This window comes from Branchiostoma lanceolatum, chromosome 4 (genome assembly GCF_035083965.1).
Source record: "Branchiostoma lanceolatum isolate klBraLanc5 chromosome 4, klBraLanc5.hap2, whole genome shotgun sequence".
Classification (NCBI taxonomy): Eukaryota; Metazoa; Chordata; class Leptocardii; order Amphioxiformes; family Branchiostomatidae; genus Branchiostoma; species Branchiostoma lanceolatum.
This window is the reverse complement of record NC_089725.1, coordinates 17,907,259-17,933,828: the sequence shown is the minus strand read 5'-3', so window position 1 is coordinate 17,933,828 and position 26,570 is coordinate 17,907,259. Positions and strand designations below refer to the sequence as shown.

Here is a 26,570-nt window from a genome sequence, read left to right as displayed (position 1 = left end):
TATAGGTACCATGAGTTTTTAAAGGATTGATCATATTGGATAGAGGGTATATGCACAATAGGTATTTGTTATGACTAACCCACTTCAAATATATCTTGTATGATGTTGGATAAAACTTGGTCAAGAAACAGGTGTCTTTACCATTGTTTTGATTCAAGTATCCCAGTGGAAACAGCTGTGAAAACTGTCTAACAGAAACTTGTTTTGCATGTCAGTTTGGTAAGTTTTCAGCTTAACACTGTTCTATGACTCAAGGTGTCAGTAAGTTATAACTATGGCTGTGAAATATTACACGCACAGACATATCTGTCTTGGAAAAAGCATTCCTGGTCTTACCCAATTTGTGGTTTTCAAATTAAGACATCAGCCTGTGGAATTTCCTCTGCAGCAAAGAAAAACACACATTTTGATCGAATCCAATTTTTACCTTTCATGTGCAAATTTTTAAGTCTGACTTCAAACAACCAGGGCATGTGGATCAAGAACCGTCAAATGCGTCAGTCACATGATTTCACCAGAAGGCTGCTGTTGATTTTTGTTGGAGCGCCGGCTTCTTGGAATGAAAGGAGGCAACTCCATGAAGGTCTTGCCTGTCATAAGACCTACTTGTTCAAGGCTTTAGATGTACGTTGTAAAGGTTTATGGCATACAGGATTAAGTGCTTTCCAGTGAAAGGTAAAGCATATCATTAGTCTTGAAAGATCACTGCCAAGTTGAGACCAAGAAAAATTGATGAGAAATTGTGGTCTGTTCAATACTAGATATTAAGTCTTTTCTGTTTTCTCTTGTTATCATAGAAAACCGTTTGACCAGACAAGACAAAGATGAACCGTTTGCGGAAGAGTTTTCGTCGATCGAAGGAGCCGCATGTTCCAGAGTGCAGCAAGCCTCACCAGTGGGAGTCAGACGAGAAGGCTGTGCGGAGTGGAACGTGTAACTTCCATGTCAAGGTGGGGATAGCTGGATTCAGCTTTGTCAAACATTCAATATAGATAGTGAGTTGATAAGTACAAGGATGTCTAGCAATTGTTTAATTTGAAACATTTTCGACTCAAAATTCGGCTATGTATTTCTCCAACAATGTGATGCATAAATTTTTCTCCAAACATTTTGTTAATCCACATTTAGTCAGTTTTTATCATATTGCAGCATGATTATGAAACACATGGCACATCTTGTAAGACATTCTAGTAAACCTTGATCCTGACACTAATGAAGCCACAAGCAGATATGTAAATGAGCAGAATTCAAACTTCATGTACATTACAACAATCTTCCCTTCGGTCGCTTTGATTCGAACCGTAAAACCACAGCTGGGTTCCGTAACTCTTTACAGAATTCCTGTTTGGCTTTATTATTTTGTGGAAAACCCAGAGATGACGCAAAACCAATTTTCTGTCCGTGTATTTTGGGGTTGGTTGTCTAGACATGAGGCTGGGAAAATCAATAGAGGCCAGAGGAAGGTGACCTCTCTCTCTTATGTTGCGGTCACTTAGCTACAGAGCTGGATGCAGTCAGCCGTCATTATTCTGGGTTCTGACTACTGATAAGCTGCCTCGTTCAGTGCATTAATAAAGCTTGCTTCAAACCTTAAGCTCTTGCAAGTATTTAGATTACAAACTTATTGTGTTTAAAGAACATTTATCCAACATACATGTATGACCATGGCAAAAGAGACTTTCACTCGTATTGAAATTAAATGCCTGCCACTACTAGTACTACTGATATTACCTACCAACATTTAGATACAATTTTCATCATCGATATTAACTGAACAGCTGTACATTGTTAAAACAACTAATGTTTTGCTCCTGATAAAGTCTTAAACAGGATTGCTGATTTCCCACTTCACTTCCGCAGCTAAATTTTAGCACACTCCTCAGAATGTGATACTGACCAATTTCTCCTGTTGTCGCTAGCAGTAGTCACTTAAACTACTCTCACCAATTGTAATTTCTTTGTTACAGTACCTGGGATGTATTGAAGTGTACGAGTCTAGAGGGATGCCAGTATGTGAAGAAGCTCTGCACAAACTCAAGAATGTAAGTATGGCTGCTGTCTTAATCAGGCCATGATTTGTTTGCCAGGCACAAGAAATGAGGATATTTGGGAGGAGCCAGCAAAGATTTGAAAGGGGTGAAGTTGATTGGAAACAAGAAGGACAAAATGTTTTTAAAAGGATGCACAACTTTCAATGTGAATACTATTCGCAGCTACTTGATTTCCCCCTTATTGTATGCTCCTTCCTGGTCCAACATTTAGAGATGGTAAAATTCCCACAAAATGTAAAAGATGGAAACTTAAACGAGGTTTAAGTATAACATGCAACTTGACTACAACAGCAACCATATAGCATATTTCTGTGTCTTTTTTCCAGTTTGAACTGGTTACACTTCAGTAGTCTGCCAGTCACACATCGGAGTTGATCTATCTCATTTTGTCAATGGAGAAAAATCAATTTAGCAAAGTCTTGAAATCCCTTTATCTGACAGGATAACATTGTTAAGTGCTGGAGATTATTGTGTTAAGCTATAAACCTGTCAGATATCAAAGCTACTGATATCAAGTATTCATTTATCCAATCAGTTTGGCATATAATTGTTTTTTTAGACAAAAATTGTAGACGATTAGATTGGGCCTTCTCTTGATGCATACTTTGCAAAGCACGTCATATTCATTTCTACTTTTATCAAACAATAATCCAGTGTATCATTCAGAACAAAGTTCTGTCTACAGCTCTCAAAGTCAATTGTGTTCATGGAGTAAATGAACATAATAACATTTGTCTGAGAGCATAATGTTAGCAGCAGAATTCTTAGAAGAGATGAAACTAAGTAATGCCTACAAAGGCCACTACTCTCAAACATAGCCTTTACTGTTAACAATATTTATTAGATGTAAATTTACAGGATTTCTAAATGTAAATGTCCAGTACATGATCCTACATGAGCTTTCACACTTTTCTATTTACTACAATGTACATGTAGAAGTAGAATTCTCCTCTTTGAATGCAGCCAGACACTTTCCCCTAAATCTTAAGCACTGTGCATAGAATTTTTCATACTTTACAAACAAGGGCACCTGTTTTGTTTTGTTTTCACACAGTTGCTTTACTTTGTTTTAGTTTATGTTTTGTACCTTTATCACACCTCCCTCAGGATTCCAAGGGTGTACGAGGATTTTTCCGTCGAGGAAAGGTAAAAACTACATGGCAGGCCCAGAACATCACGCCTAAACCCTTCACTCTTCAGCTATCTTTTGTTCATTGATTCATTTCATTTAATTCTCTTTATTTTTTATCCACTATTTTTACTCCTGCATGGGTGAAGGGCAGCTTAATAACCCCGGTGTAACCCCTGGAATAGCCACGCATGCAGAACATAGAAGATGCTTCTACTGACTGTAATCCACATGATAAACAAGGTCTAACTACAGTGTAGCAGACTGGCCTTGCAATTGAGTAAATTGCAGGGTTCAGCCTGATGCATGGAGCATGCAGATACCGAATGTCATTGGTACGAATAATGGGGTACCTTTCACTCAAGCTCACGTTTCGGGAGACCCGGACAGGGAACATGGCAATAAGAACTAACCATCATTTCTGCATGGTAGCTGCATGTTTGATAGATTGAATGTTAAAATGTTTCATTTGGATACATGTATGGTGTTGTCTCAAATAAATGTGCGCCTATAGGTAGTTTCATTTACAACCTCAATGTTGATGTAGATCTTGGTGACATTGTTCACAATAGCATAATGCATCAGAGGTTTAGACCATGCAGTGCACATTTATTAGAGAAAATACATAATTGTGAATCTCTATTGTATGTGCACAGTATATAGGATTTGCATCACATTGTTTTGGAATGTGTGTTCATCTGTTAAATCATGAAACATATTAAATGTGTGACCCAAATCTCCAGTCTTGATTTCAATTAATATCTGGCACCTGAAGCAGTACATATTTCCTTACTATGATTTGTGAACTGAACAATGTGATATGGTGATTGAAAACTGACCTTGTTTTTGACAAAATTTGTTACTTTTGATGTGACAGGAATGCAGTGACAAGTATTTATGAAATTTTTTTTTTTGCATGGTGGCATGGGTCTGGTCTCCCATCAATGTTTCATGTCCCAGCTGGTCCCAGGCGTGTCATCATAATCAGCTTAGGGACGGACTGATACATCTCAAGCAAATGAAACTGCCGAAAAATTGCAAAAATTATCTGTGCCGACTAAAAGTGAACAAAGAACTGCTGACATAAAAAGCAACATTGCAACATACATTGTATTCATGCACACACAAAAACATACACATACTCCTTCCTCACCAAGCAGAAAAGAATCTAGGAAGAGGAATAAATTTTCTCTCCCTTTCCTGAGAGGTACACTTCCAGAACATTCTCTCCCATAGGGAACCATTAGTATGACGCACACCATTTGATGTTGGGTACAGACCAGACTGATCTAATCTACATGTCTGTTGTCTCTCGTTCAGTCGGGGAGGAAGAAGACGAGAGCGGTATTGTGGGTCACAGCAGACGCACTCAGAGTAGTGGATGAAGACAGCAAGGTAATCAACTGGATTATCTTAGCATGAAAGTTTATCTGTTTTGTTCCACAGTATTATGTTCCAATGTAGGATAACTGACTGCATTACTGAGGATGCAATTAATCTGAACAGGCGACTTCCCGGAAGTGTGACATGCAATCAGTGAAAGACAGAGTGGAGTGAAAGAAACTCTATATAATTGTCAGATCTTATCAACCTTTTGTAGTACTGGGACAGGGGCTGATACTGATTTTTGACTTTGATCCATCGCTCACATAACACTTGGTGAGTCCTCTTATTTTGTTGGACCAAAGTTAAATTCCTCTCCATAAATGGTCATCGATTGATGACTGTTATCACATCATTGCCCAACTGATGGGTATTAATGAGACATGTTTGCTTTGCATTCATCCGATATGATCAGGATAATCGTCAATTACCTTGATGTATGATAGTCACCATTTTTATTGCTTTTAAATCCTTTGAGCTCTGGGTAATCAGAGCAAGGGGGAATTCTAATGAGTAAGACATATATTTCCCAAATGCAAATAAAAAATGTAGACCTGTACAGCAAACAAGACAACTTCATAATCAACAGGAGTTATACATAGAGTATGTGCTTAATTTATAAGTGTTAAGATATAACATTATATTGTAAATGATATTCAAGTTGATTTTGTGATCCATATGTGCCTACCCAGTTTGCATCAGGCTTTTTTCAGCGTTCAACCCTTTCCTTGCTAAGGTATCCTCTTGGTGCCACATAAGTGTTGGTTGGGAAGCAAGGAGAGGATAAAAGAAAAAAACTCACATCATTGTTTGACCAGAAGGTTCTTTGTAAGTCTGATCACGATCAGCAGAGTGAGTGCGCGGTGCAATATATTTCATCTAACATGACCCGGTCGCTCTTGAAGGGCAGCCGTCCCTGGTAAGAGTATTACAATCTGCCTTTCCCATAAGTCAAGTCAGGACTGGGAGCATCTGTAGTGTTCGTTACCTGCAGATTCCATGTGAAAAGTGGCGGCCCCGCTCAACAGGTCACTCGGCCGAGACTGTAATTCTGTCAAGGTCCAATCTGGAACCAACTGATAGATGTTGTCTCTAGATTTGCATTTGCATGTTTCTGTACATGGCAAAAACATTGCAGTATGTTAAAACCAGATTTTATATTCAATGAAAACCAAGTGCTATAGAAAGAGTTATTTTTTGTAGAAATATGTAGATTTTATATATGATATCTATGCAAGTATATTCAATAAAGGCATAGGTCTCCATTGATATTATTTGATGATATTATTTTAAGCGCTGTCTGATGAAAATTCAGTCCTCAATTCAAGAGCACTAACTGCAGGTTATGCAATTCAAGGAAACCCTATTTGCTTTTCCAAAGGTTTTCCTCAGCTTTTGATGCCCAAATGCATTATTTAACTAAATCATCTCCAGCTATGCTTTGTCTACTGAAATCATAAAACTCCCTAAAGGTGTCAGAAAGTGTTTGTTTCTGTGCATTTCTCCAGTAGGACTGGATGATAGATATGTTCTATTTTCAAGGGTGTCATATATTGCTATAGTTGCAGATGTTCCAGTTGTTATTGCTATGGCCCTTTGTCAATGCATCCATAACCTGCTACAATATCCAGTCTGGCCAAGTGCCAGCTATGGACCAGCTTCACAAGAGGAATATACAATAAAAGATGAAACTGCCATAACAGAAACCAATAATCGTTTCCTTTACCACATCCTACGTGGATTTTATTACGCATTAAGTGGCGATGAATAACGTATGATATGCAAAAGATAGGAGCAGAATTGGTCATGTTTAATACATCCAGGTGGTCAAACCTGTTATGAATTTACAATGAGATCTGCGTATTGCAACATGGATGATTAATGGTATCCCGTCAGCGGTGGGCGGACATTTTAACACCTGGCCTCATCACCCATTAGCTAATTTCTCGCCTGAATGATGGCCACCGGTACGGAAAACATAGATCAATGATGTCTTGTATTTTATACTATCCTGCCGAGACTAAGTTACACTTCAAGTTTTTAAGCATGAATATTTCCCCTCGTCAGCCATTTGCATTTGTCATATTAAATCAGGCTCATTATGAAACAGGGCTGCAAGAAGTAAGTTATGATTACATCAGATTATGTTGACATCACTTGTGTGCCTGAATAACCTACAGCCAAGAGAACAGGGATCTCCCCAGCTCTAAATTTGTCCCCATTTCTGAGTTTGATGAAGTTAGTGTTTTTATGTGGAGTGTAGATGCTCAAAGAATCTTGGGAGTCTGGGGGCATGCTCCTTAAACCTCTGAAATGCTATTTTCCACATTCTGAAGGGCAAATTTTGAATGGCTCAATCATAATTTTGTGGTTCTGTTGACAACCTGATGAAAATGTCACAAAGTTTCAATTTTTGTGACGGAAGATGGAATGGTTGAAATGTTTGTCCATCCCAAGCAGCAAGCTTCTGCCCAGCCATGAAAAGATTGATGCTGTAGAGAGAGCCCTCCTAGGGGACTTTATAAATGTTTACCTATGTCACCCAGACCAAGAAGACATTAATCAACTGTTGATAACAAACCAGTAGCTCTTAAACAAGCCACCCAGCTCAGGTTTTAAGCACCAGAATGGAAGAAAAAAAACCCTAAAGGGTTCCATATAGGACTGGCTGAGATATCCCAAATGGAGCAATTGCTCATGATTGACCAGCTTTATCAGCAAGACTGACTGCACCAATCCCAGTTATTCTAGTGGAAACAAGGTGGTGTGGGCTGATAAAGTTTCAGTAGGTAAAGCGATTTTGAATGTGACAAGTCATCTTATATTTGTTTAGAATGTCACCTGTTCTGTAGATCTAGACTGTCTTACTAAAATCTTACATAGAACAGGTGTTTCTCTTTTATATGAACAACATCTTATAATCCACTGAAGTGCATATATGTTCTGTAAGCTGGGGAGGGCATCATTTGTAATTAAGTTGTATGCTTGCCAATTGGCTGTAAATTCCTCTCTTCATATGAAAAATCAAAATGTTTGCTAAAAAAACCCCACTTCGATTGAAGTTGTATATGTTTTTAATCCCAGTTTCACAGTCTTGTCACAAGTCTGTCACAAGGCGTAATAGATGTACTGTGTCCTTTCACAATGGCTGCATAGCTTGTTTTATGCAACAAGCTTGTCTTTCAAACATGGAGTAAAAAGCCCTGGTCTAACACTGTAATAGACATGTATGCACTATTTGCAATCTACGAATCAATCAAAAGTATCATATAAAATAGTATTTCTGGAGTATTTGTCAGGACTTTCCCATGTGCAGCAAATAGCATAGATTATTAAGGAAAATAGCTATAGCTTGTTATGTCTGTGTGTTGATACAAGAGACTTGCTTGTCATTGAAATGTTCATTATATGACAGCAATTACTGCTCAAGCAAATAGTCACACTTTCAATGAAGGATTATGTATGCAGAGTGATTGAGTAAGATTATATTTTTAGAAAGCACGATGCTGTTCTAAAAATTGCATGTCATTTGGCTGGAAATTGGAATGAACCTGTAATTACATGTATGTCTGTTCTTTTGAAATGTCGTTTGATATCTCTGCCTGTGTGCCTGTTCCAGGGCCTGATAGTGGACCAGACGATAGAGAAGGTTTCCTTCTGCGCGCCGGACAGAACGTATGAGAGAGGCTTCTCCTACATCTGCAGGGACGGCACCACTCGGCGATGGATGTGTCATGGCTTCATAGCCATCAAGGATTCTGTAAGTACCAATAGACTCCTAGGGATGCTCCACAAATCTTCCTTGGGGGAGGCAAATTGAAACAAATTGCTGTGGAGGGAAATAATGTTTTATGTCATACAAAATATATTGCTGTGGAGGGAAATAATGTTTTATGTCATACAAAATATTCATTCAACAGGAAAATTTAGGCCATAGTCTGAAATAAGTACTGTATTGTAAGTCATAGCATGTTGTTGCCCTTGGCTATAGTGACTGTCCTGTTTACGGGGTATTGATTTTTGTGTACCCATCATCCTCATCAAGGTAACTTTCTCTGATATATGTATCCCTGCATTTCCTCAGGCTAGTAAAGACTGTTCTCTTTGTGTGGATGTCTGCCCTCACCTAAGCCACTATGTGTGTGGAACGACTGTAGGGTTTCTGACTGCTGTTGCCACAGTGGCAGAAAATAATTACAGCCCTTTGGGCCCGGGAAATTATTGATTTCCAATACCTTGTGATCGCCATTTCCGATGATTTTCCATCTGGTTGTATATTATCTGGCTCTGCTGTCACACTGGAAAGGAAAGTTGATGGACCTGCCTGGTGTCATCGTCATGCCAATCCGTCTTCCGTTTTACTTTTTGTCCCTGCAATGGCCATTTCATCAGGGTGACCTTTGCCCTTTCCATGAGCTGGAAGCGAACCAGTAATGGGAGAACACTCTAGTGCCATTAGTAGTACCCTGAGCACCCAGCACTTTAAGGGTCTTCGTAGATCCCAGTAATTAAGTTGGAACCGGAGCCAAGCTGAACCCCTAACCTTTTGAACTTATTCTGCATGTTCCAGTAGAACAACAACAAGGGCAAGCTGGGGAGAGGCAGTACAGGAAGGGAAACAATAGACAATAGTCCATCTATCATTGATGTCTGCAAAAAGTTTATCATTATTTAGCCATAGGCTCTTCGTGGTGTTGTTTTGCAGTGCTGCACTGTTCTGTGGCAGCTGCAAAATGCAAATGTTATGCTTCAAAAGAAGTGAATATGACAGGACAGTTGACCTTTAGCAGTCTGCTGGTAATGCACCAAATGTTAATTGGATGACCGGTAAGTTAGAATGCTTTAAAGGTAAATTACAAACCCATGGGTGTGACAAATTAGCTGCCTGTACATGTATCTCAATGTTTCTACTCCACAGTGAGAGCAACTAAGTCATGTGTAGCCTGTGCAAGCAACATCTCAGCTGCCCCTATCTCACTGACTGTGTGGTTTCTTTTCAATAACAAACAAGTCATTCTGTAGGCTATAGGCTCAGTTTTATTCTCCACAGATGGAGAGGCTAAGTCATGCAATTGACCTCCCAGCTGCCCATCTCACAGACACTGTGTTTTCTCCTCACTAGGGAGAGAGACTGAGCCATGCTGTAGGCTGTGCGTTTGCAGCATGCCTGGAAAGAAAACAGAAGAGGGAGAAGGACTGTGGGGTGACGGTGACTTGGAATGCGGACAAGACGTCCTTCACACGCCAGGGTTCATTCCGCCAGACAACGATGACAGAGAGAATGGACCAGGAGGAACTGGACGCAGAGGCACAGGGAGATGCAGCTTCACCCGGGAGTATGTAGACCTCCTACATGTAGTGTGTGAAAATACAAAAAGACAGTGTACTCCCTTTGAATACAATAGACTTGTTGTTGCTTTTTTAGCACTTGCCATGCTGGTGTGTTTGTAGTCTTTTACATATAAGGATTTTGGCTTTAACCTTTGGTGCTCTTCTGGACTGCAACAGATTGTCTCATATATAAGAGAAACCCATGTTTCCATCCAAGTAGCCTTTTCTTGTCCCCCAAGATCAATTCAATTTGTTACCCAGTATTGATAACAGCAATTGTTTGTGTGTAGTGGACTATTTATTTATTTGATGAACCCACCATTTGAAAGAAAGTGTTTTAGATGATGTCTTAAATGTTGTTCTTGTTTGTGTTAACACAAGCCTCCTCTTCTCCACAGCTACTGCAAAGGCCTCGGCTGTTCAGACGGCGGCCATCCCCCGGCAGCAGGCTCCGCTGTCCACAGTGGCCCTGCAGAGACAGGGCTCCTTCCGCTTCTTCCCCAAGCTTAGCAGCAAGTCCTCTCCGTTCAAACGCCAGCTCTCGCTCAGACTAAACGAGCTTCCGTCAAACCTGCAGAGGAAGGAGCAGCCAGACGTAGCACCTGCGGCACCCCCACCCCCTGCGAACGGTATGATCCAGGGTATATCATCATTTGTCTTTCTTTTATACAATTCTTATGTCCCTCTCCCTGGTTTTTATTAGAGCTCTTCAGGGGTATGAGGTAAGATAGAAAGATTTTTCCCTTGCCTACTTGGTCCACATGGGCAAGTCTCTCACTTGTTTGAGGTGTTTCTATCCACTGTTACTATTCTGTTGACTTAACGGTGCTTTATGAGAAAGACAATTTGTCAATCGAGCCTCTCTTGTGGTATCATCAGCAGGCCTCGAAATTAACTTTTTCCCCTACTGTCCCAACATTGTCCCAAAAGTGGATTTCAACTGTCCCGAAAGTGTCCTGAAGTGTCTCAACTAGGGCCAAAGATATGAACTTAGTGTCGCGTCTGCATTCAGTTCCAGAGGTTCATGTTCAGGTTTGGACCTATACTCAAGTCAGGACCTGAGCCCAAGCCAATCTGTGTTAGAATATTTTTTTTTAGTTATATACAAAATTGTGTATTGTAAAATAGAAAATTGCATGAAATTTGAAAAATATACTACATACAAAGGTATATACACTCAGTAGTAAACACAAGTTTCAACAAAGTTAACAACCAGAAATATTGTTAACAACCTGAAATAATGTATTTTAATAGGTTATAAAAGAAAAAGCATAATTCTGCAGAGTTTAAAAACTTCATTGATGCGGTGGCTCTTGGGGAGGTAGAATAAATTCGAAAATGTTTGATTTCTAATCTTGCAGGGCAAACCTTAATCAAGTAAATGAGGTGTGACCATCCCTCTGCTGACCCCCTGTCAGGGGAGCAGACATGTGCCACAGCCTAGCTGGGACAGGCTTTCCTTTCACTATGCTGAGTGATAAATGATGATTGATTTTGAGAAGACTTAGTCTAGTACCACACCAAAAACAGTGGGTGGGACCAGTATACAGTTTCACAAGGGAGGAGCACAGTGGCACTCAGGAGCCCTGATTGTCCCAAATATGTCCCGAATTGATTATTGAGTTGTCCCAGGTCAAATTTTGGTGGCCCCGGGACATAGGGACATGGTTAACTTCGAGCCCTGATCAGGCACATTTTCTTTCTTTATGAAGATAATGAATGCCCAAGTATGACTTTATGAACCTAGAGTGCAAATATCTCCTGTTATGAAGGAAATAGCTTTATGTATTTTCAGGGGCCATTGAATGTCATATGACTGGTTATTGGTCCATTGTGGCTTTATCACCATAATGTGATGCTAGACAATATCGGCAGTCTTTGAAGTGATAACTTTAAAACATTCGTCCATTTGCTCCACACCTAAGAATGCACACAACAAGTCCATATACATCTGAAAAACACCATCATATGGGAAGCTTTCCAGAATTGCAGTCCAAATTGACTTAAAACTATAAAAGAGATAGATAATGAAGACTGTAGTCTATGGTCTGTATCAAAGTCACTAGACCAGTCAGAACCTACAGTGCTAAAAGGTTTTAGAGTGAGGTCAGATCCACCATTCCTACAAGCTTGACTCGGTTTCAGGAGTCTCCCTGCCTTCAAACCTTCACAGAAGATTTTGATATGGCAGCTATGCACAGCAGGTCTTCATTCGTTATCCTCCAGAGGATGTTCTGCAGTTTTACATGTACATTTATATGTAATGCCGCAACAAGAAGATTGAAATAATTACATGTATAGCATTTTATTTATTTATTCATCTATTTTATCTCAAGACAGCTGGGTTGCCCCTTCAACTTTACAAATTTTAAAGTTGATTTCCAAGAGGGCCAAGCATATACAAGAAAGAAATGTTGCAACCAAAGCTGCCAGTACCAGCATTATTCACCAGTTTTAGTTAGAATTTTTTAAGTTATAACACCAAACTCTTTTTGTACGGCAGAAGTGGCCCAGCCCCCACCCACAGAGGACAGCATCAGCGCCATGTGCAAGATGATCCAGTCTGACTTGTTCACCCTCAGCAGCACGGACGACCCCTTCACCTCCATGAGTTCCTCCACCGGCACTGTTACATCCCAGCAACAGACAGGTAAGGGAAGGCTTTCTGTTGGCTCACCTGAAGTAACACCTGGGGACCTTCTCATAGCACAGTTTTCAACCATTGTTTCTCAATTGTAAAATTAGGCTGAGTTCCAATTCTGCAGTCTACAAACTACTGGGACATCATTGTGCAATACTCCTGTGCTCATCAGGTGTGGATGGTACTTCACCCAACCTCATAATGTGATCTCAGACAAACTTACCAAACATAAATGTAATTGTGTGGGTATATAGAGTGATGGCAGCTATGTTTGTTTGTCCTTGTTTTCTCAGTCTCCCAATTCCTGACATCAACTGCCAAGACAGTTGCACATCAGCTGCAACCTATAGGTATGGTGGTTTTTCCTTCCAGATGTGGCCAACATGTAGTGCAAGACAGTGTGAGATTATACGTAGATCCTGGTGTTTAAAGATGTTACTGTAATGTTAAGTAGGTTGTGTTTTTGTTTATAGCTGGTCACCTATTTTTAATTGTTAGCACAAAGTGTAATCTTAAAGCAGGGTGCACAGGTTCGAGAGAATAGACATGTTATTATTAAAACCCTCAGCATGCTGATGCTCCAAAGCAAAACTTCAACAAATCAAAAGTCACCTGGAAGCCTCTTTCCTTTTTTACATAGTCTTGAATAGCTGTGGTCACACTTGTCGTGTCAGCACTAAGTTTTAACTTTGGCATGCTGAGGTTTACTCCCCAGTGCTGCCATTCTCCTCTACTGATGAGATGTTGTCTTGTGTAGTCCAAGCTCAGTTTCAGCAGCACAGGATTGCCCGACCACGCCCCAAATCCAGACCACCCCCACCTGTGGATGCGTCTGCCTATGTGGAGACTGAGTCGCATGGTAAACTGAGATGTTTGTGATAACACACCCATGATTTGGTTTTCTTGGTTTTTTTCTGTATTCAGGCACTTTGATGCTGGGTCAGCACAGAGGGAATTGCCATCTTTGTTGTCTTAAACCCTTTTTTCTTCCAGTTACAATTTTTAGTCTTTTTAGGTACTTCATATTATTTATTTGTATGTGTGTGTATTATCTACAAATGATGTCAGCATTCATCCTTTTTTTTCTATTTCTATGAAGCCAAGGTTCCAAGAGCAATGAGTTAACCTTGTTTCTTTTCTTTTCATTTCAGTTTCATTGTTACAATAGATGTGTAACTAGCTTTTTTGATCTACAGAAGAAACATTTACACACATAACTTATTTTTGTGATTATTTTTTTTCAAAGACAAAGAATGTAGCTAAAAGTAGCTAAACCACTAAAGAGTATTAAATATCATAATGCACCACCTCTGTTGTGGGGTTTACATCTGATTGCCATTCCACATTCTTTATGTCATGGATTATGCGTGTGGTTTACATATACGTTTTAAGTGTACTTTGTGTTTATTGCACTAGCCCCAGCCCAGCCTCCAACTGCTGTCCAGCAACAGATGGCCAGCCCACCTCAGGTGCAGACCCAGCTGCAGCCGACGGTCAACAGCAACCCAGCAGCTCTGTCTCCATCTGGGTCCAGCTCTACATCCTCCACCTTCTCACCTGTTCATCAAGGTACAGACTGAGTGTGTAGTCACTCATGTGATCTTGATTTTCATATCAGTCAAGAGCATTTCATAGCGGGGAACACAATCCATAATATTGATATCTCATCGGTCTTTCAGTGAATTATATTTCAAGGTGGTACAACGTACAGGTGCTCTGAACTACCATTTTAGCTGCCATTCACTGAAACTCATATTTGTCAAAATGCAGCAGAAGACATACCTTTGCAGATCAGAAATTCACCTTGAACTAGGATGGTCTTACCCAATTTACTAAATGCCTTGGTATAAATGGGCACCTCTGAAGGGGAAGTTTGTTCTGTTTTTAGCTGCATAAGGACATGTCAGGTTTTCTTTCCCAAGGAACGAAACGGTAGCTACTAAAATCTGTCTGGAGATAAGTGTATTTGATCAATTCAATGAACAAAGATTTTAGCTATCAACTCATCTCTGTCCAGTTACCAACTAAGGAAAAAGGTTCCTCCCAACTTCAATTTACTCCTTATTCGTATTGATTGGTAAAATCCCCTGATGTCTTGGAGAATCGTTCCATTATAAGTACAGCCATTTACCTGGTGCCCTTTCACATCTGCCTCTAAATAACCGTTCAGTGTACTTCGTGCATTAGTTCTTGTAGGTATCCCATGTGCCATCCTTAACCTTTACAGTTCATATACCTAAGTGGACACATGCTGTAAGAGTAGCACTTACCCACCACACTAGCTGATTGCACCAGCTCTGCTCCTTCATTGATTAGCCCTAAGCACCACTTAATGAGCTCCTCTAGATCCTCAAGCTCTCTGGCTCTTTTATGATGTTCTGAATTCCCCTGTTACTTGTGATGTCAATCAATGGCGCCTTCAGCTTGTGGAATGCTTTAAGCTACATATGCCCTCTTGAAACTGTTGCTTGACACATTTTCTTTTTTTACTTTTCCCTATTCAGTAAATGGAGTCCCCTCACCTGCAAGTGGAGCATCCCCCATCGCTGCGAGGTCTCAGTCGCAGACCGTCCCCATCAAGCAAAACAACCCCTGGGCCGCGGAGGTCCTGGCAGCGTCACAGCTGGCCAGCCAGTCCCCGAGAGACGACAGCGTCTGGGTGAACGCACCTCCGATGCCCCCTCCACGGCAGAAGTCCATGTCAGACGCCGATGCGTGGCTGGAGAGCATAACGAAAAGTGCTCCTGGCCCTACTCTTCAACACCAAAACATGGAGCCTTTCAACCCACGGTCAGTCAATGGAGACATGACGAGAACTGGTCCGAGTCAGCCATTCGACCCGTTCGCAGGTCCCATGACGGGCGCTGGCGATGCCCAGTTCAGACCACAACAAACCCCACCCATGCATTCCACAGTCAGGACCAATGTCGGTGCTTCGGCGTACGGTCCAGCCTCTACCCAGCTCGGACAGCAAGCCTTCATGGCAACATCAAATATAAGCAATGGCAGTATAAGTGACCCGTGGCCAGGACAGACCCAGCCTCACATGAATGGACAGAGAGACCCATTCCAACCCATGGCACCCACACAGCCATACGACCCCTTTGCAGTAGAAAAGACTTTTGAATTGCAATTGTAGGCCACAGTAGTTGATTTCCACAGTCATAAAGAAAACATATCAATTTGCAGTCCACAAGATCATGATGACACAATGTGTGGAGTAAGGACTGATTTTCCAATTTTATTCATTGCATGTATCGCCAGCTTTCCGTTGCCTTTAAGCTATTGACAGCTGGGCATGTTTACAGTGTTAGTGCTCTCGATTTCCCTTCGAAACAGCTTCCACGTTAAAACCTCGAATCACAACCCTGTTTCTCCCATGAATGCCATTACAAGCTTAATGATATGATCTTCTCCAGTGCAACACTATAGCACTCTTTACAGGCATGAACATCTGCTTTTCACACTGCCTCTGGCTGTCAGCTTGTCTTGATCCTACAATGGTTAGTTCTGTATATACTCTTCCTGAGATAGACCACTACCCCATAACAGTGTAGTCTCTTTGGACCTGAGAAATTTTTCAATGTAATTCACAATTAAAAAGATAAAACTATTACTAGTGAGATACAAATTAAAAATAAACACTTGAAAGTAAATATTTTCGGCAGCACTGCACCTACAATGTGATACCACTTGGTGATTTCAATCAGTTTAAGGCTCAAGAATACTTTGGAATACAGTTGTATTCCTGACTTCCAGCCGCTGTTGTGAATAGAGAGCTTGACTGATTTTCAAGTTGCTGAATTGGCTCTCAGATTTGCAACCAAAGTACTTAGTCTGGAGGACTGATGGTAAATCACTTGAGAAACAGTGTGAGGGTTCTACTCCATTCCATCATACACTCATGTCTCAGCTTCCATCTTCTATCCAGAACATACCTGCTCCAAGAAACCTTGATAAAGTAAAACAGTATCCCGGCGAGGTATGGCTGGTCCAGTCTCTACTGTTCACATATTCAAAACATAGATAAATAGCTATTGTCACCGTCTTGTTACAAGTAGTGGGTTACTTGGGAAGTTGATGTTGATCAACTGGAAAGTCTAGGGGATAAGGGCTCCACTCCCAATATGATAGTCAGGAATTCCACCCACAAGTATTGTGCTAGAATCCTTGAAAAGTACATTTGGTCTTCCTTCACAGTAAAAGGAATAATCAATTCTGTGCATAAAGATGAGTTTTAGTGGACCTGTTAAAATCAATGAGGTGAATTAAATTTGGTACTATCTCATCTGCACAGTTGGTAGATTTTGTCCATCCAAATAGACCAGTATAAATATGACTGCTTGTACAACTGTTAATAATGAGATAGGGCAGCTGTGCCTGCACAATGCCTGGATTTTTCAGATGCTGAACATGTCTAGTTTACACAGCTAGTGGTCAAGCACAGTTGTACTTTTAACATTTCCTAGCTGTCAAGAAAATGATCTTTTTCTGTGTGGTGTTATTGCTGATGATGATTAGGTGCTTAGAGAAGTAACAATATGATTTTAGGTCAATGCACCATCGAATTATGACAGGACAAATTGTACCAGGTAAGACACTGAGTTATCAGGTATCCAATTTGAAATCACAGTGAGAGCAGATTGCTCGGATTGATTAAATCATGGGGCAAATGTGGAGTTGACACGATGGTTAACAGTGAGTGTTATTGCTGCTGTCTCATCATATAGTCTATGGTGATGGGCTTTTATTTTTGCAGGTTTTGCTCAAAATATAATTAGTAGTTCTAATGTATGTAGTGATGAGTAACAAATATGTCAATTGAGAATCTAAGGGCATGTTAGTGAAGTCAGCCTGCTGCAACAATCAAATCAAAGTAGCAGGCTGTTGGAACAAGCATTGCCTCTTATACTGTTATGTCTCTTAACTGAATGTCACTGGGAATGATAGTCTTCAGATTACCCAGCTTATGTAAATGTTACAACTGAAATCATTTTACAGGAATGCTTTGTACATATGAGGATTTGACACAATAAGCTCTACCTTCCTGATGGGGTTATTTGTATTCTTTCTTTTTTTTAGCTTTTATCAGATAATGACAATCTTTTGATTGAACTCTTCCAGAAATTGTGTAGCTAACACTGATTTGTGATCGTTTCGTTTATTAACAAGACAAATATTTTACCATTTTAATCTTTGAGCAAAAAAAAATATATTTAGTTATAAAGATTATTTTGAAGCGGACTCGGTGAATGTATGGACTCTAAAAATGTTGATGAAGACAGTGATTAGTAGCCAGTCATTTCTTTTTGTTTTTATATCTGTTCATGTGCAACTGTAGTCTGTACATTCAGTTTGCCCTGATATGAAGAAGAAAAAAAACCTCCTAATTAATGTGCACCTTACAAACTGTCATTTATCTACTCTGAATTTTCTGTATCTAGTTTTGGTTTGTAGGCCACACAAGTGTTTATCAAGAAAACCATTTCAATTCAGATTGCAGAATGGTGATTTTGCAAGTATTCTTGGTGTGCTACTTTTGTTTTCAAGTGTTGCTGCCAACAGCCAAGGAAGGGTTTGTAGCTTCAATGTCTAGATTAACAATTTGAATTACAAGTTAGTGATATCTCATGCAATCAGGAAATTCAATATTTACCAGGACTTTATGAAACTCCAAGCTTGTGAATAGAAACTCTGATTCTAGGTTATTTATTGACAATACTCATTGTTTTGTATGAATGGTAGCTAATCTTTGTGAATCTTGTAAATAGGCTCCATTCATCGCTATACTGTGAGATACGAAATCAAGCTAAGCTTAAGTCATCTTCGTTAGCCTAGATTCTGTGTGATGTCCAAGCAATTCTGTAAAATTACAACATTTAGTTGCACAACACCTTTCACATGGGTAATACATGTACTTGTGCTAGCCTGAACAAGTCTGGTTCCCTACAATGTGTCTTTACCAGATGATGCGCCAAGTTCAGGGGTCTACCATTGTCAAATATTGTTTCAGGTTCACCAACGTGCAACCTACATGTTAATGTAGCTATCTGTGACCGTAGGTATTTGGTGCTCTCCTTAGCTTTCTGCTGTTCCGTTTGTGATGAAAGAAGCCACAAACAGAAATGTTGTGCACTCCACAGTAGATAGGAATCAACCTTGTAACTCCTTTCTAGTTGTACCACCTCTAATGAACACTGTACTTGTCAGATTTTTCTCATATGTGAGAAAAGTTAGGCTGCTTTGCCAATAAACTCACCCTCCCAATGACTGTACCAACGAAATCAGCTCTTTATTGTGTACCATGGTAGATTGTATGAAATAGATAAACATTAGGTTTCAAGACAATGTGTTGTTTAGTGATCAGTTCAGCAAATAACAGCAATGGTAACCAATTTTTGACCTACTGGTAACTTGCATCATGATCACACTAATCTAGGGAAAGGTAGGGAAAGTTGGTTAACTACGGGGATTTAGTTATGACAATGGTCAAGTGTAGAAAAACTACATTCTATTATTTTACATAATGAAGGACAAATGAGCTTGAAAAAGAAAACACTTCAGCTACAGTACAGTTTGCTTATGATAACCTTGAAGGTTATACTTCTCGGGTGCCGTTTGTAATTCGGTGGGTGCTTTAAATTATCATCTTAATAACTTAACTGGCGTGTGAAAACGTAAGATTCGGCTCAGCAGGTTTATCAGCCGCAGTGTGTCTCTTTTTAATCCAGCCGAATGCCAGGCTGATTTCTTCACAGGAAGCCTTACAGTGCGGTTCAACAGAGACACCTTACGATTGTCTGAAGTACTGCATTCAGACCTCTGATAACGCCCAGTTAACTGATGTATTATTTCTGTCTGGATAGTTACTCACTTAGGGCATAGAAAACCGACTGTCGATCTAAAACGCTGTAGACGTTCCTTTAATCAATTAATCCCTTCTTTGTACGTTATGAATTTCCGTGGGCTTGTGAGATTATTGGCATGTTTTTGAAGTTTGGGGCTCTGTAATTGCATAAGTAACGGCCTTTAGTTTGATAAGAGCCTTGGTTGCAGTACTTCTCTCAGCCGTAGTGCGTCACTTTTGAACCGTGTTATCTCCGGGCGGGCCGCGCTTACATATTAAGCTTGCTTTGCGTCATAAACTGTTGGGAACAAGTTTGAAAACAGGCTTCGGCATTAAAAAAATAGTTTTGTGACTGTTTCCTCAGAACATTTTTCAGTAAAGTGGCTATCATTGTTAATTACTTATTTACGACAGGTGGTGTAGCTATTTCCTTTGCACATGCAACCCTACAACCTCCTTCAAATGGTACATGTTAGTTCTATTTAGGCTGACTGGCGCTTATGGCAGTTAAGCCTTATTTCGGCTGTCTACAAATACAGGTATCCCAGGGAAGCAGTCCACGATTTTAGACCTTCGTAGCATAATAAAAGAGGGAGTCAAAGATGACATGTCCTATTTCTACACATCTTCAACACCAGTTCTGTCAAGTGAACATCATTTCTGTGCAGCAACCGCTTTTGGTCGAGCTCGAGGTTGACTTCCAATAAACTTCAGGGAGATCTCATGTCATTGTTGATAATCCTTGGCCCGGTGTGAGGTAAGTGACTTCACTAGCACATTACTTGGACAACCCATCAGGAGTCAAAAGGTTTTACAAAAAAGACGACTGGAGGAAATAATTGTAACCTTCCTAGCTGAAACAGTCTGCATATGGAGTCTACTCCACCAGGTTTCGATTGAAACCTCCTTGGTTATTGTTAGTCATATATGAAAGACTTCTCCTTGCCATAAACCCATCTATACAACCCAAGATACATTGGTTGCAGCAGAAGACTACAGAGTCAACACATCTACGTGGCATCTTATAAACTGGAATTATTACATCTATCATATCAGGGAAATGAGACATTTTGTTGTGCTTGTTTATTCCATCAATATACACTTTTGTTACCACACAACTTTTAGCAAGTTTTCTACCATCTTGGTTGGCGAAGCATTTCTACCTGTTCATACATATTGTGACATAAAACAATCAAAATGTCACTATCATAGATCTTCCCTTATCACACATAACAAAATGAAAAAAAAGTATAACATGTGTAAATAGTTCTGTAATACATAGTACAGTACCATGAATACCGATTCTTTGCTACTTTTGATACCTAGTCAGAAGTAGATCACTGGTTACAGGAATAACAATTATTCTACACATAATATGCATGTGACTTCTTCCCTGCAAAATGCAAAATACAGCACTATGAATAGACTATCTTTGACATTTCCTCAGAGTCCCTGGGAGTTTTAGACTAGAGGTGTCATGATTTGCAGTGTGTTTTACAAGTGAAGAAGTCGTTAGGACAAAAGTGTGCACAGAAAAGATGTCTGAAGACCTGCACTGACAGTGGATGAAACATGACGGTATGTAATATGCAATATATGAAGGTTAAAGTCTATTGTTTATAATCTCAAAACAATCTCAATCATTTGCAAAGGTGATTAACAGAAATTTTGTTGCTGTATTGTGAAAAGTGTTGTCATGTCATAAACCTTGACTACTGTGTATACCACTGCTGTACAGTAAACTAAATCTGACTAGCTTGTCAACATCAGCAAACTTGACAACCCTAGTTGGACAAGTTACATACAATGCTTCATTGTGTGAAGATGCTTTGTGCAATCTTTTGCTATTGGAACAGTTTACAATTTATATGTACAGGTTTTTGATGTCATGGGTTTGTTCAGAGGGACATATAGATAGAAAGTAAAGAAAAGAAAATTTGAACAAAATAAAGCAGGTCATACCTACAAAACTGAACAAAGACAAATTTTAGCAGCAAAGCAAGACACAAGAAAGCAAAATAAACATTTTTAGAGTAGTATGCTTTGGAGTATCACATTCTTTGAGAATGGATAAAAGAAAATAAGTTCTAACATGCTTATACTTATCTTTTTACTAATAATTTTCATTTACTTTCATCATCATAACCAGACTGTACATTACTCTACCCATTACAAACTTTGTATGGCAGACTTAAAAATCACTGCCACGTGTCACAGATGTAAACAGGAGTACATCATATCAAAATCAGGATGTCATGAAGGGGTGGGAAGTAAATGCAGAACACTGACAACAGCGAGGAATACAATAACCAGTTTGGTGTTCATTACTGTCTTTCTTGTGAGATGTTGGAAGGAGCAGGTCTATCACTAAACAAGGAATATATCATTTATACATTACCTTTGCATTACTGTGGCTAGAAATATTGCTGCATATTTATTGACATTACCATATAGACACTTTTTGTATCTGCTGCATTGATATGAAGCATACATAAAGAAATTATACACATGTCCAGCCCAGATCTAACTTAGTGCATTGCCCTCAGGTGATGGGTCTGTACAGCAGGGTTGTCACATACTTCTTCTTGTAGCGATGTGTGGCACTCAGCACCATCACCCCATCCTGTAGGGTACACACATGGGGATTGTCAGAACACACATGGGCATTGTCACAACACACATTGGGATTGTCACAACACAGTACGTACCAGTGGTACCACTGGGATTGTCAGGAAGCGTGTTCTTATAAGTTATATGACCGAGCTTAATCAGTACGTACCAGTTAGGTTGGGCCATTTAAGAACAACCGCTCAAAAACACCTGGGAAAGTGGGGAAAACTATATACTGTCCTTTCAACATAAATCTTTCTTGTCATTGTGTATTTGACTACCAAAATGTTTAGGTTCTCATTAACTATTTGTGATCTTATATTATTGTTTCCTGGTTTTATGTATCAGTTTTGTGGTTTCTCATGTGTTTCATTTATTTTGTATATGTGCCATGTTTCATATTATTTCTTTGTTATTTTGAAAAACAATAAAAAGAATGAAAAAAAAGAACAACCGGACAATCAGAAAACAGCACAAATCAGCCAAACAGCCATCCAGAAGATCTGTGCAGGAGGTTAATCTATAATGTATATAACAGGCCATGGCAGCAGGGTAATGACCATTTCTCCAGCAGGGGATGTTTCAATGCATGCGGAAACCACTACACTTCATCAAGCTCTAGAGCTGGCTACCCAAATCATAGTAACATCTCTGCACCAAAACATTCTGCTCCACTGGTAGTGGTTAGTGGTTACGGTCTGTGCTTCTATATGATTAAACTAATAATTAAATGGTTTTCTTATAGGCACAACACAAATCAAAACATATTCATGAAATAACGGTTGAACATAAGATATAAATAAAATCAGAACATTTCTGAAAACTACTTACCTTAATAGACAGGGCATAGAGATGGTTGAGCATGACATGATGAGGCTCAGGCAGGGATGTCGGCTCACACTGGACAACAAACACAAAACAATGACATGTATTTCTTGAACGAACCTAGAAGTATCACAACTGTAGAAAGATATCAGTTTTCCATATCAAATCCCATATGTCCACTGTTGTTTGTGTCAATTAATCACCAACGCAAAAGAAGACTGCCGTAAACTATTCTGTCTCATATATGTACATTGTGACAATATACCATTCTTTTCTTTAAAGCTATTACACACAACGAATACAATTTCTGAACCAGAATTTCACACGCTTTTTTTTAGTTGCAACATGTACCTGCAGTGAGTACCTGCATGTAACATGTGACTGACCTGTACAGACATGTCCTTGTTGAGGATAACCTGCAGCAGTTGAGGGGGCAGGATGGGGGGATTCTGTATCCTGTCATACGGGCTCCGCTCTGGCACAGACTGACCGTACAGTCCTGGGGGGGACCCTGATACCTCTGCTGGGGAAATCAATCAGTGGTAAGAATACTAAGTATATTTAGGACAATGTATTGAGATCTGGTGGGAAAATATGACAGTTAAACACACATTTAACTAACAACATGTAGCTACTGGTTTACTGCTACTACAAATACAAATAAGAAATACAATGCTGTACAAACACATTAACTTGGCAACATAGTAAACTAGGTTGGGTATCTGCCCCCCTTCTTGCAACAGTTGACTCATTTTTCCTTGTAAAACAGTAATAAGCTGTTTAACGGGGTCAGGCCAATGGACTCACCCCTAGTAGTTTCACCTTTTGTACTGCTAGACAGTGAATCCAAGTCTGAAGCCAGAGCATCAAAGACCTCAAAATCAGACTTCTTCACCTCCACAACGTTGTTCAATGTCCCCAGCTGGTTATCCACAGAGGGCTGAAAGTAAGAATAAGAATACCTCAAAAGTATGTTCTTTTTCCACCCTGCACGCAAAACCTTACAGTATCTTGAGTGGACGAAGTTATCCATAGTGACACTTATATCATGAATAAACTTCTGATAACTGGCCATCAAACTTTTCAGTGATTACTTCAACAAAATACTTATTTTACAATTACCCATTATCAACATTACATCCAATACATCAATAACAGATCAAAGAAATTACACTATTGGCTGAGTACATGAGTGGACGAGTGAAACACAACATCACCTGTGGTTCATTCAAAAATCATGTGGGCTGATTTCCATTTCACTCCCCCCCTTCCATTTTCCATTTCAGATTAACATTACAGAAAAAAAGATGTTTACTTTAAGCACTGGGCAAACATACCAAATCTGGATTGTGTACCCACTGTCCATCTACATAGAACTTGTACTCATGTCTTCCTTGAGGTAGGTCAATGAAGGTCACGAAGTCATTGTGGCTGTAATAACAAAACAAAGGCATAGAGGCAATTTATCTAAGATTCTTTAAAGTTTAATTGTGACATATACCAAAGTGACTAAAGAGAGTAATTATAGATTCAAGTTTATGACATGCCATTCAGAAGACAGTTTGGATAAATCTAGAACATGTGGGAAAATGTGTGGTTAGACCTCATCACTTTTATATTTTCAACCAATATATTAATAGAACAGTTTAAAAAAACTTGGCCAAGTAACACATACCTCTTGTTTAGAGGTATCTTGGATGACCACTCATTAAAAGAGCCTGCCATGGCGACAGTCTTGGCATTAGCACGCCAGCGGAACATGGTTGGCACAGTATTCTTTGCAGATGTACCTTTGACTGCTTGCTGTTGGTCTGGGATTCTCATGCTTGCACTCTGCTAAGGAAGAGAGAATACTTGTAACGTTACACTAACTGGTTGTTTAAGGCATGCTCACTCAGCATTGAGAGTGGAATGTATTTTAACAGTGTCACCAGGACGCTTTCTGAGTGATGCTGTGAGCAGCATACCAAAAGTGTAGCCAAGATTCTATGGATAGATGAAATTTCATCCTCATTGTAAATATCTAATGTAGTAAACAGAAATTGTTTGAAAATGTATTCTCACCATGAAAATTACCCCCCCCCCCTTCACATTAATCCATTGGTCACATTAATCCATCACTTTGAAAAACAGTGTGTTTGAGAGATCTCTAATGCAGCACTCCCCAGGTATGCATGTAGTTTAGATATACCGGAGTGCATTATACCGGGGGACGTTGAGTTGGAGCTCCATTAGGATGTATCTTTTTAGGGTTGCGGGATTATGTACCCAGGTGGAATAATTCCACCTTATGTTAATAGATATCAAATGGATTTATAGTAAATCAAAATCATATATCCTGGTAAAATGCAACTGTTGTGTATCAGCTACAATTTGTAAAAGATACATATGTAAAGCATGCAAATGTCAGATCTGAATACATGTTATTTGTCTACTACTGCTATCATAGAGGGTATCAAAAGGCACTTCGCTGCCCTTAGTCACGTGATCACAGTAAAATACAGCATAGTGTTTACAACACTGTTTACAACCGACCTTGACACTGGGAGACGGAGAGAACTCGAAGGCGTCCTCCAGTGGTGACCCCACCATGATCTTACTCCCGGGGCGGCTCAGGTCCAGTCTGTCAGCGTCCAGGGAGTCCCGCATGGAGGTCCCGCCGCCGGAATCACTCCTCTCCCGCTTACTGCCTGTGGTTCCCATGCTGCAGAAGCGGTGGTAACACCAGCACTGTTGGACGAAATACCCTCCGTTTCACAGAGCTATTGTTGCAGTTAAGCCTTGAAAACTGCACCTAGTGTGTCTTCGGAACGTAAACAGTGACCAAAGAATAATTCCTCTCCACGGAGGACCTGTTTATAACCAGGGTCTACGCTGCGCGCTGTCAAAAATCTCCCAAAATTATTTTGGCATGAAGTTGATGAACCGATGGACAGGCCCTCGATGATCACCTTGACCTAGCTACCCAGGGTAATCTCTAACCTCGCTCGTCACAGTAGCTTTCCGTGCCTCTGTAGTGTCGAGAGATGTCTTCCTAAAGGTGATCGAGGAGGAAGACACAGTTTTATAACTCAGCGTTGAGCTGAAGGAGTCGGACGTGCGAAGTGGCACGGGATGTTTACTTCTGAAGCCCCTTTGGCTGCGGTATGAGACCACTAATCAGGGGTCGACATACTGCACATGCGCAGAGCTGTCCGCAATGTGGTATCACAAAGGCGTTTTTAGGAGGTAACGCCCTTCGTGGCTCTGACGTTTCACCGACTGACTACGTGCACTCAGGAACATGTCCAGAACTGATCACCTGTAAACATTTGTTGGACTACCAAATTGTTTTCTTATAATGCCTCCTTATGCTTCAATTTTGAGGGCGTTTCCCCCCTTTTTACGTTGGAGACAATATTTACGGCATGTATTTGATTAAATCGCGCTCCTAGCGGCCCGTCCGAATTACAGGGGCCAATCCTGGCAGCGAAAGCATTATGGATCATTATGTAACACAGTCTACATGGTCTATGCATAGACGAAAACGTGAGATGAGGACAAAGGCTTAATTTTCACAGGGTGAAACTGATATGATATTGCTGGCGGTGAGGATACAGATCGGAGACCTTCGGGCACAATCAATGAGCTTTGAGTTAAACCGTGCTCCTTCAGTCCGTGGCACAATCAATCAATCAGTAAAGCTGTTCACTGTGTCACAGTGGAAGACTAGTCTGTAGCAGACGCCGGAAAAATAGTCAGATGAGTTAGTTT

The 26,570-nt window shown here is 40.1% G+C and overlaps 2 protein-coding genes across 8 annotated transcripts in view; one reads left to right on the top strand and one right to left on the bottom strand.

The window, feature by feature from the left end:
* Window positions 1-18,810, top strand: part of LOC136433038 (protein numb homolog) — a 28,829-nt gene extending 10,019 nt beyond the window's left edge. The window contains exons 2-13 of one of the 4 annotated variants that reach the window (XM_066424804.1): window positions 798-950; window positions 1,968-2,042; window positions 3,159-3,197; window positions 4,501-4,575; window positions 8,183-8,323; window positions 9,686-9,899; window positions 10,293-10,523; window positions 12,398-12,544; window positions 12,829-12,885; window positions 13,293-13,394; window positions 13,952-14,104; window positions 15,040-18,810. In XM_066424804.1, the coding sequence (XP_066280901.1) occupies window positions 825-950; window positions 1,968-2,042; window positions 3,159-3,197; window positions 4,501-4,575; window positions 8,183-8,323; window positions 9,686-9,899; window positions 10,293-10,523; window positions 12,398-12,544; window positions 12,829-12,885; window positions 13,293-13,394; window positions 13,952-14,104; window positions 15,040-15,674 (1,995 nt within the window). In that variant the 5' untranslated portion in view covers window positions 798-824 and the 3' untranslated portion in view covers window positions 15,675-18,810. The remainder of the gene's footprint in view (window positions 1-797; window positions 951-1,967; window positions 2,043-3,158; window positions 3,198-4,500; window positions 4,576-8,182; window positions 8,324-9,685; window positions 9,900-10,292; window positions 10,524-12,397; window positions 12,545-12,828; window positions 12,886-13,292; window positions 13,395-13,951; window positions 14,105-15,039) is intronic. The other 3 variants (XM_066424805.1, XM_066424806.1, XM_066424807.1) reach the window with 3 other exon arrangements.
* Window positions 18,811-20,450: 1,640 nt separating this feature from the next.
* Window positions 20,451-25,991, bottom strand: LOC136433039 (5'-AMP-activated protein kinase subunit beta-2-like). Of its 4 annotated transcripts, none has more exons than XM_066424808.1 (7): window positions 25,353-25,991; window positions 24,493-24,650; window positions 24,155-24,248; window positions 23,625-23,757; window positions 23,204-23,340; window positions 22,824-22,892; window positions 20,451-22,005 (listed from the first exon to the last, which is right to left on the bottom strand). In XM_066424808.1, the coding sequence occupies exons 1-7, from the start codon at window positions 25,518-25,520 to the stop codon at window positions 21,925-21,927; spliced, it is 840 nt and encodes a 279-aa protein (XP_066280905.1). In that variant the 5' UTR covers window positions 25,521-25,991; the 3' UTR covers window positions 20,451-21,924. The 4 variants fall into 4 exon arrangements, with proteins under 4 accessions (XP_066280905.1, XP_066280907.1, XP_066280906.1 ...); XM_066424810.1 differs by having other exon boundaries at window positions 23,640-23,757; XM_066424809.1 differs by having other exon boundaries at window positions 23,204-23,337; window positions 25,353-25,990.
* Window positions 25,992-26,570: the final 579 nt, after the last annotated feature.

What these genes read in the sequence shown, in the direction of transcription:
- LOC136433039 (XM_066424808.1), bottom strand. Translation starts at nt 25,520, where the DNA reads ATGGGAACCACAGGCAGTAAGCGGGAGAGGAGTGATTCCGGCGGCGGG. An exon ending in AAGATACCTCTAAACAAGAG is followed by an intron (nt 24,249 to 24,492) that starts GTATGTGTTACT and finishes TTGTTATTACAG; the next exon opens with CCACAATGACTTCGTGACCT. An exon ending in TCTATGCCCTGTCTATTAAG is followed by an intron (nt 22,006 to 22,823) that starts GTAAGTAGTTTT and finishes TGTACCCTACAG; the next exon opens with GATGGGGTGATGGTGCTGAG.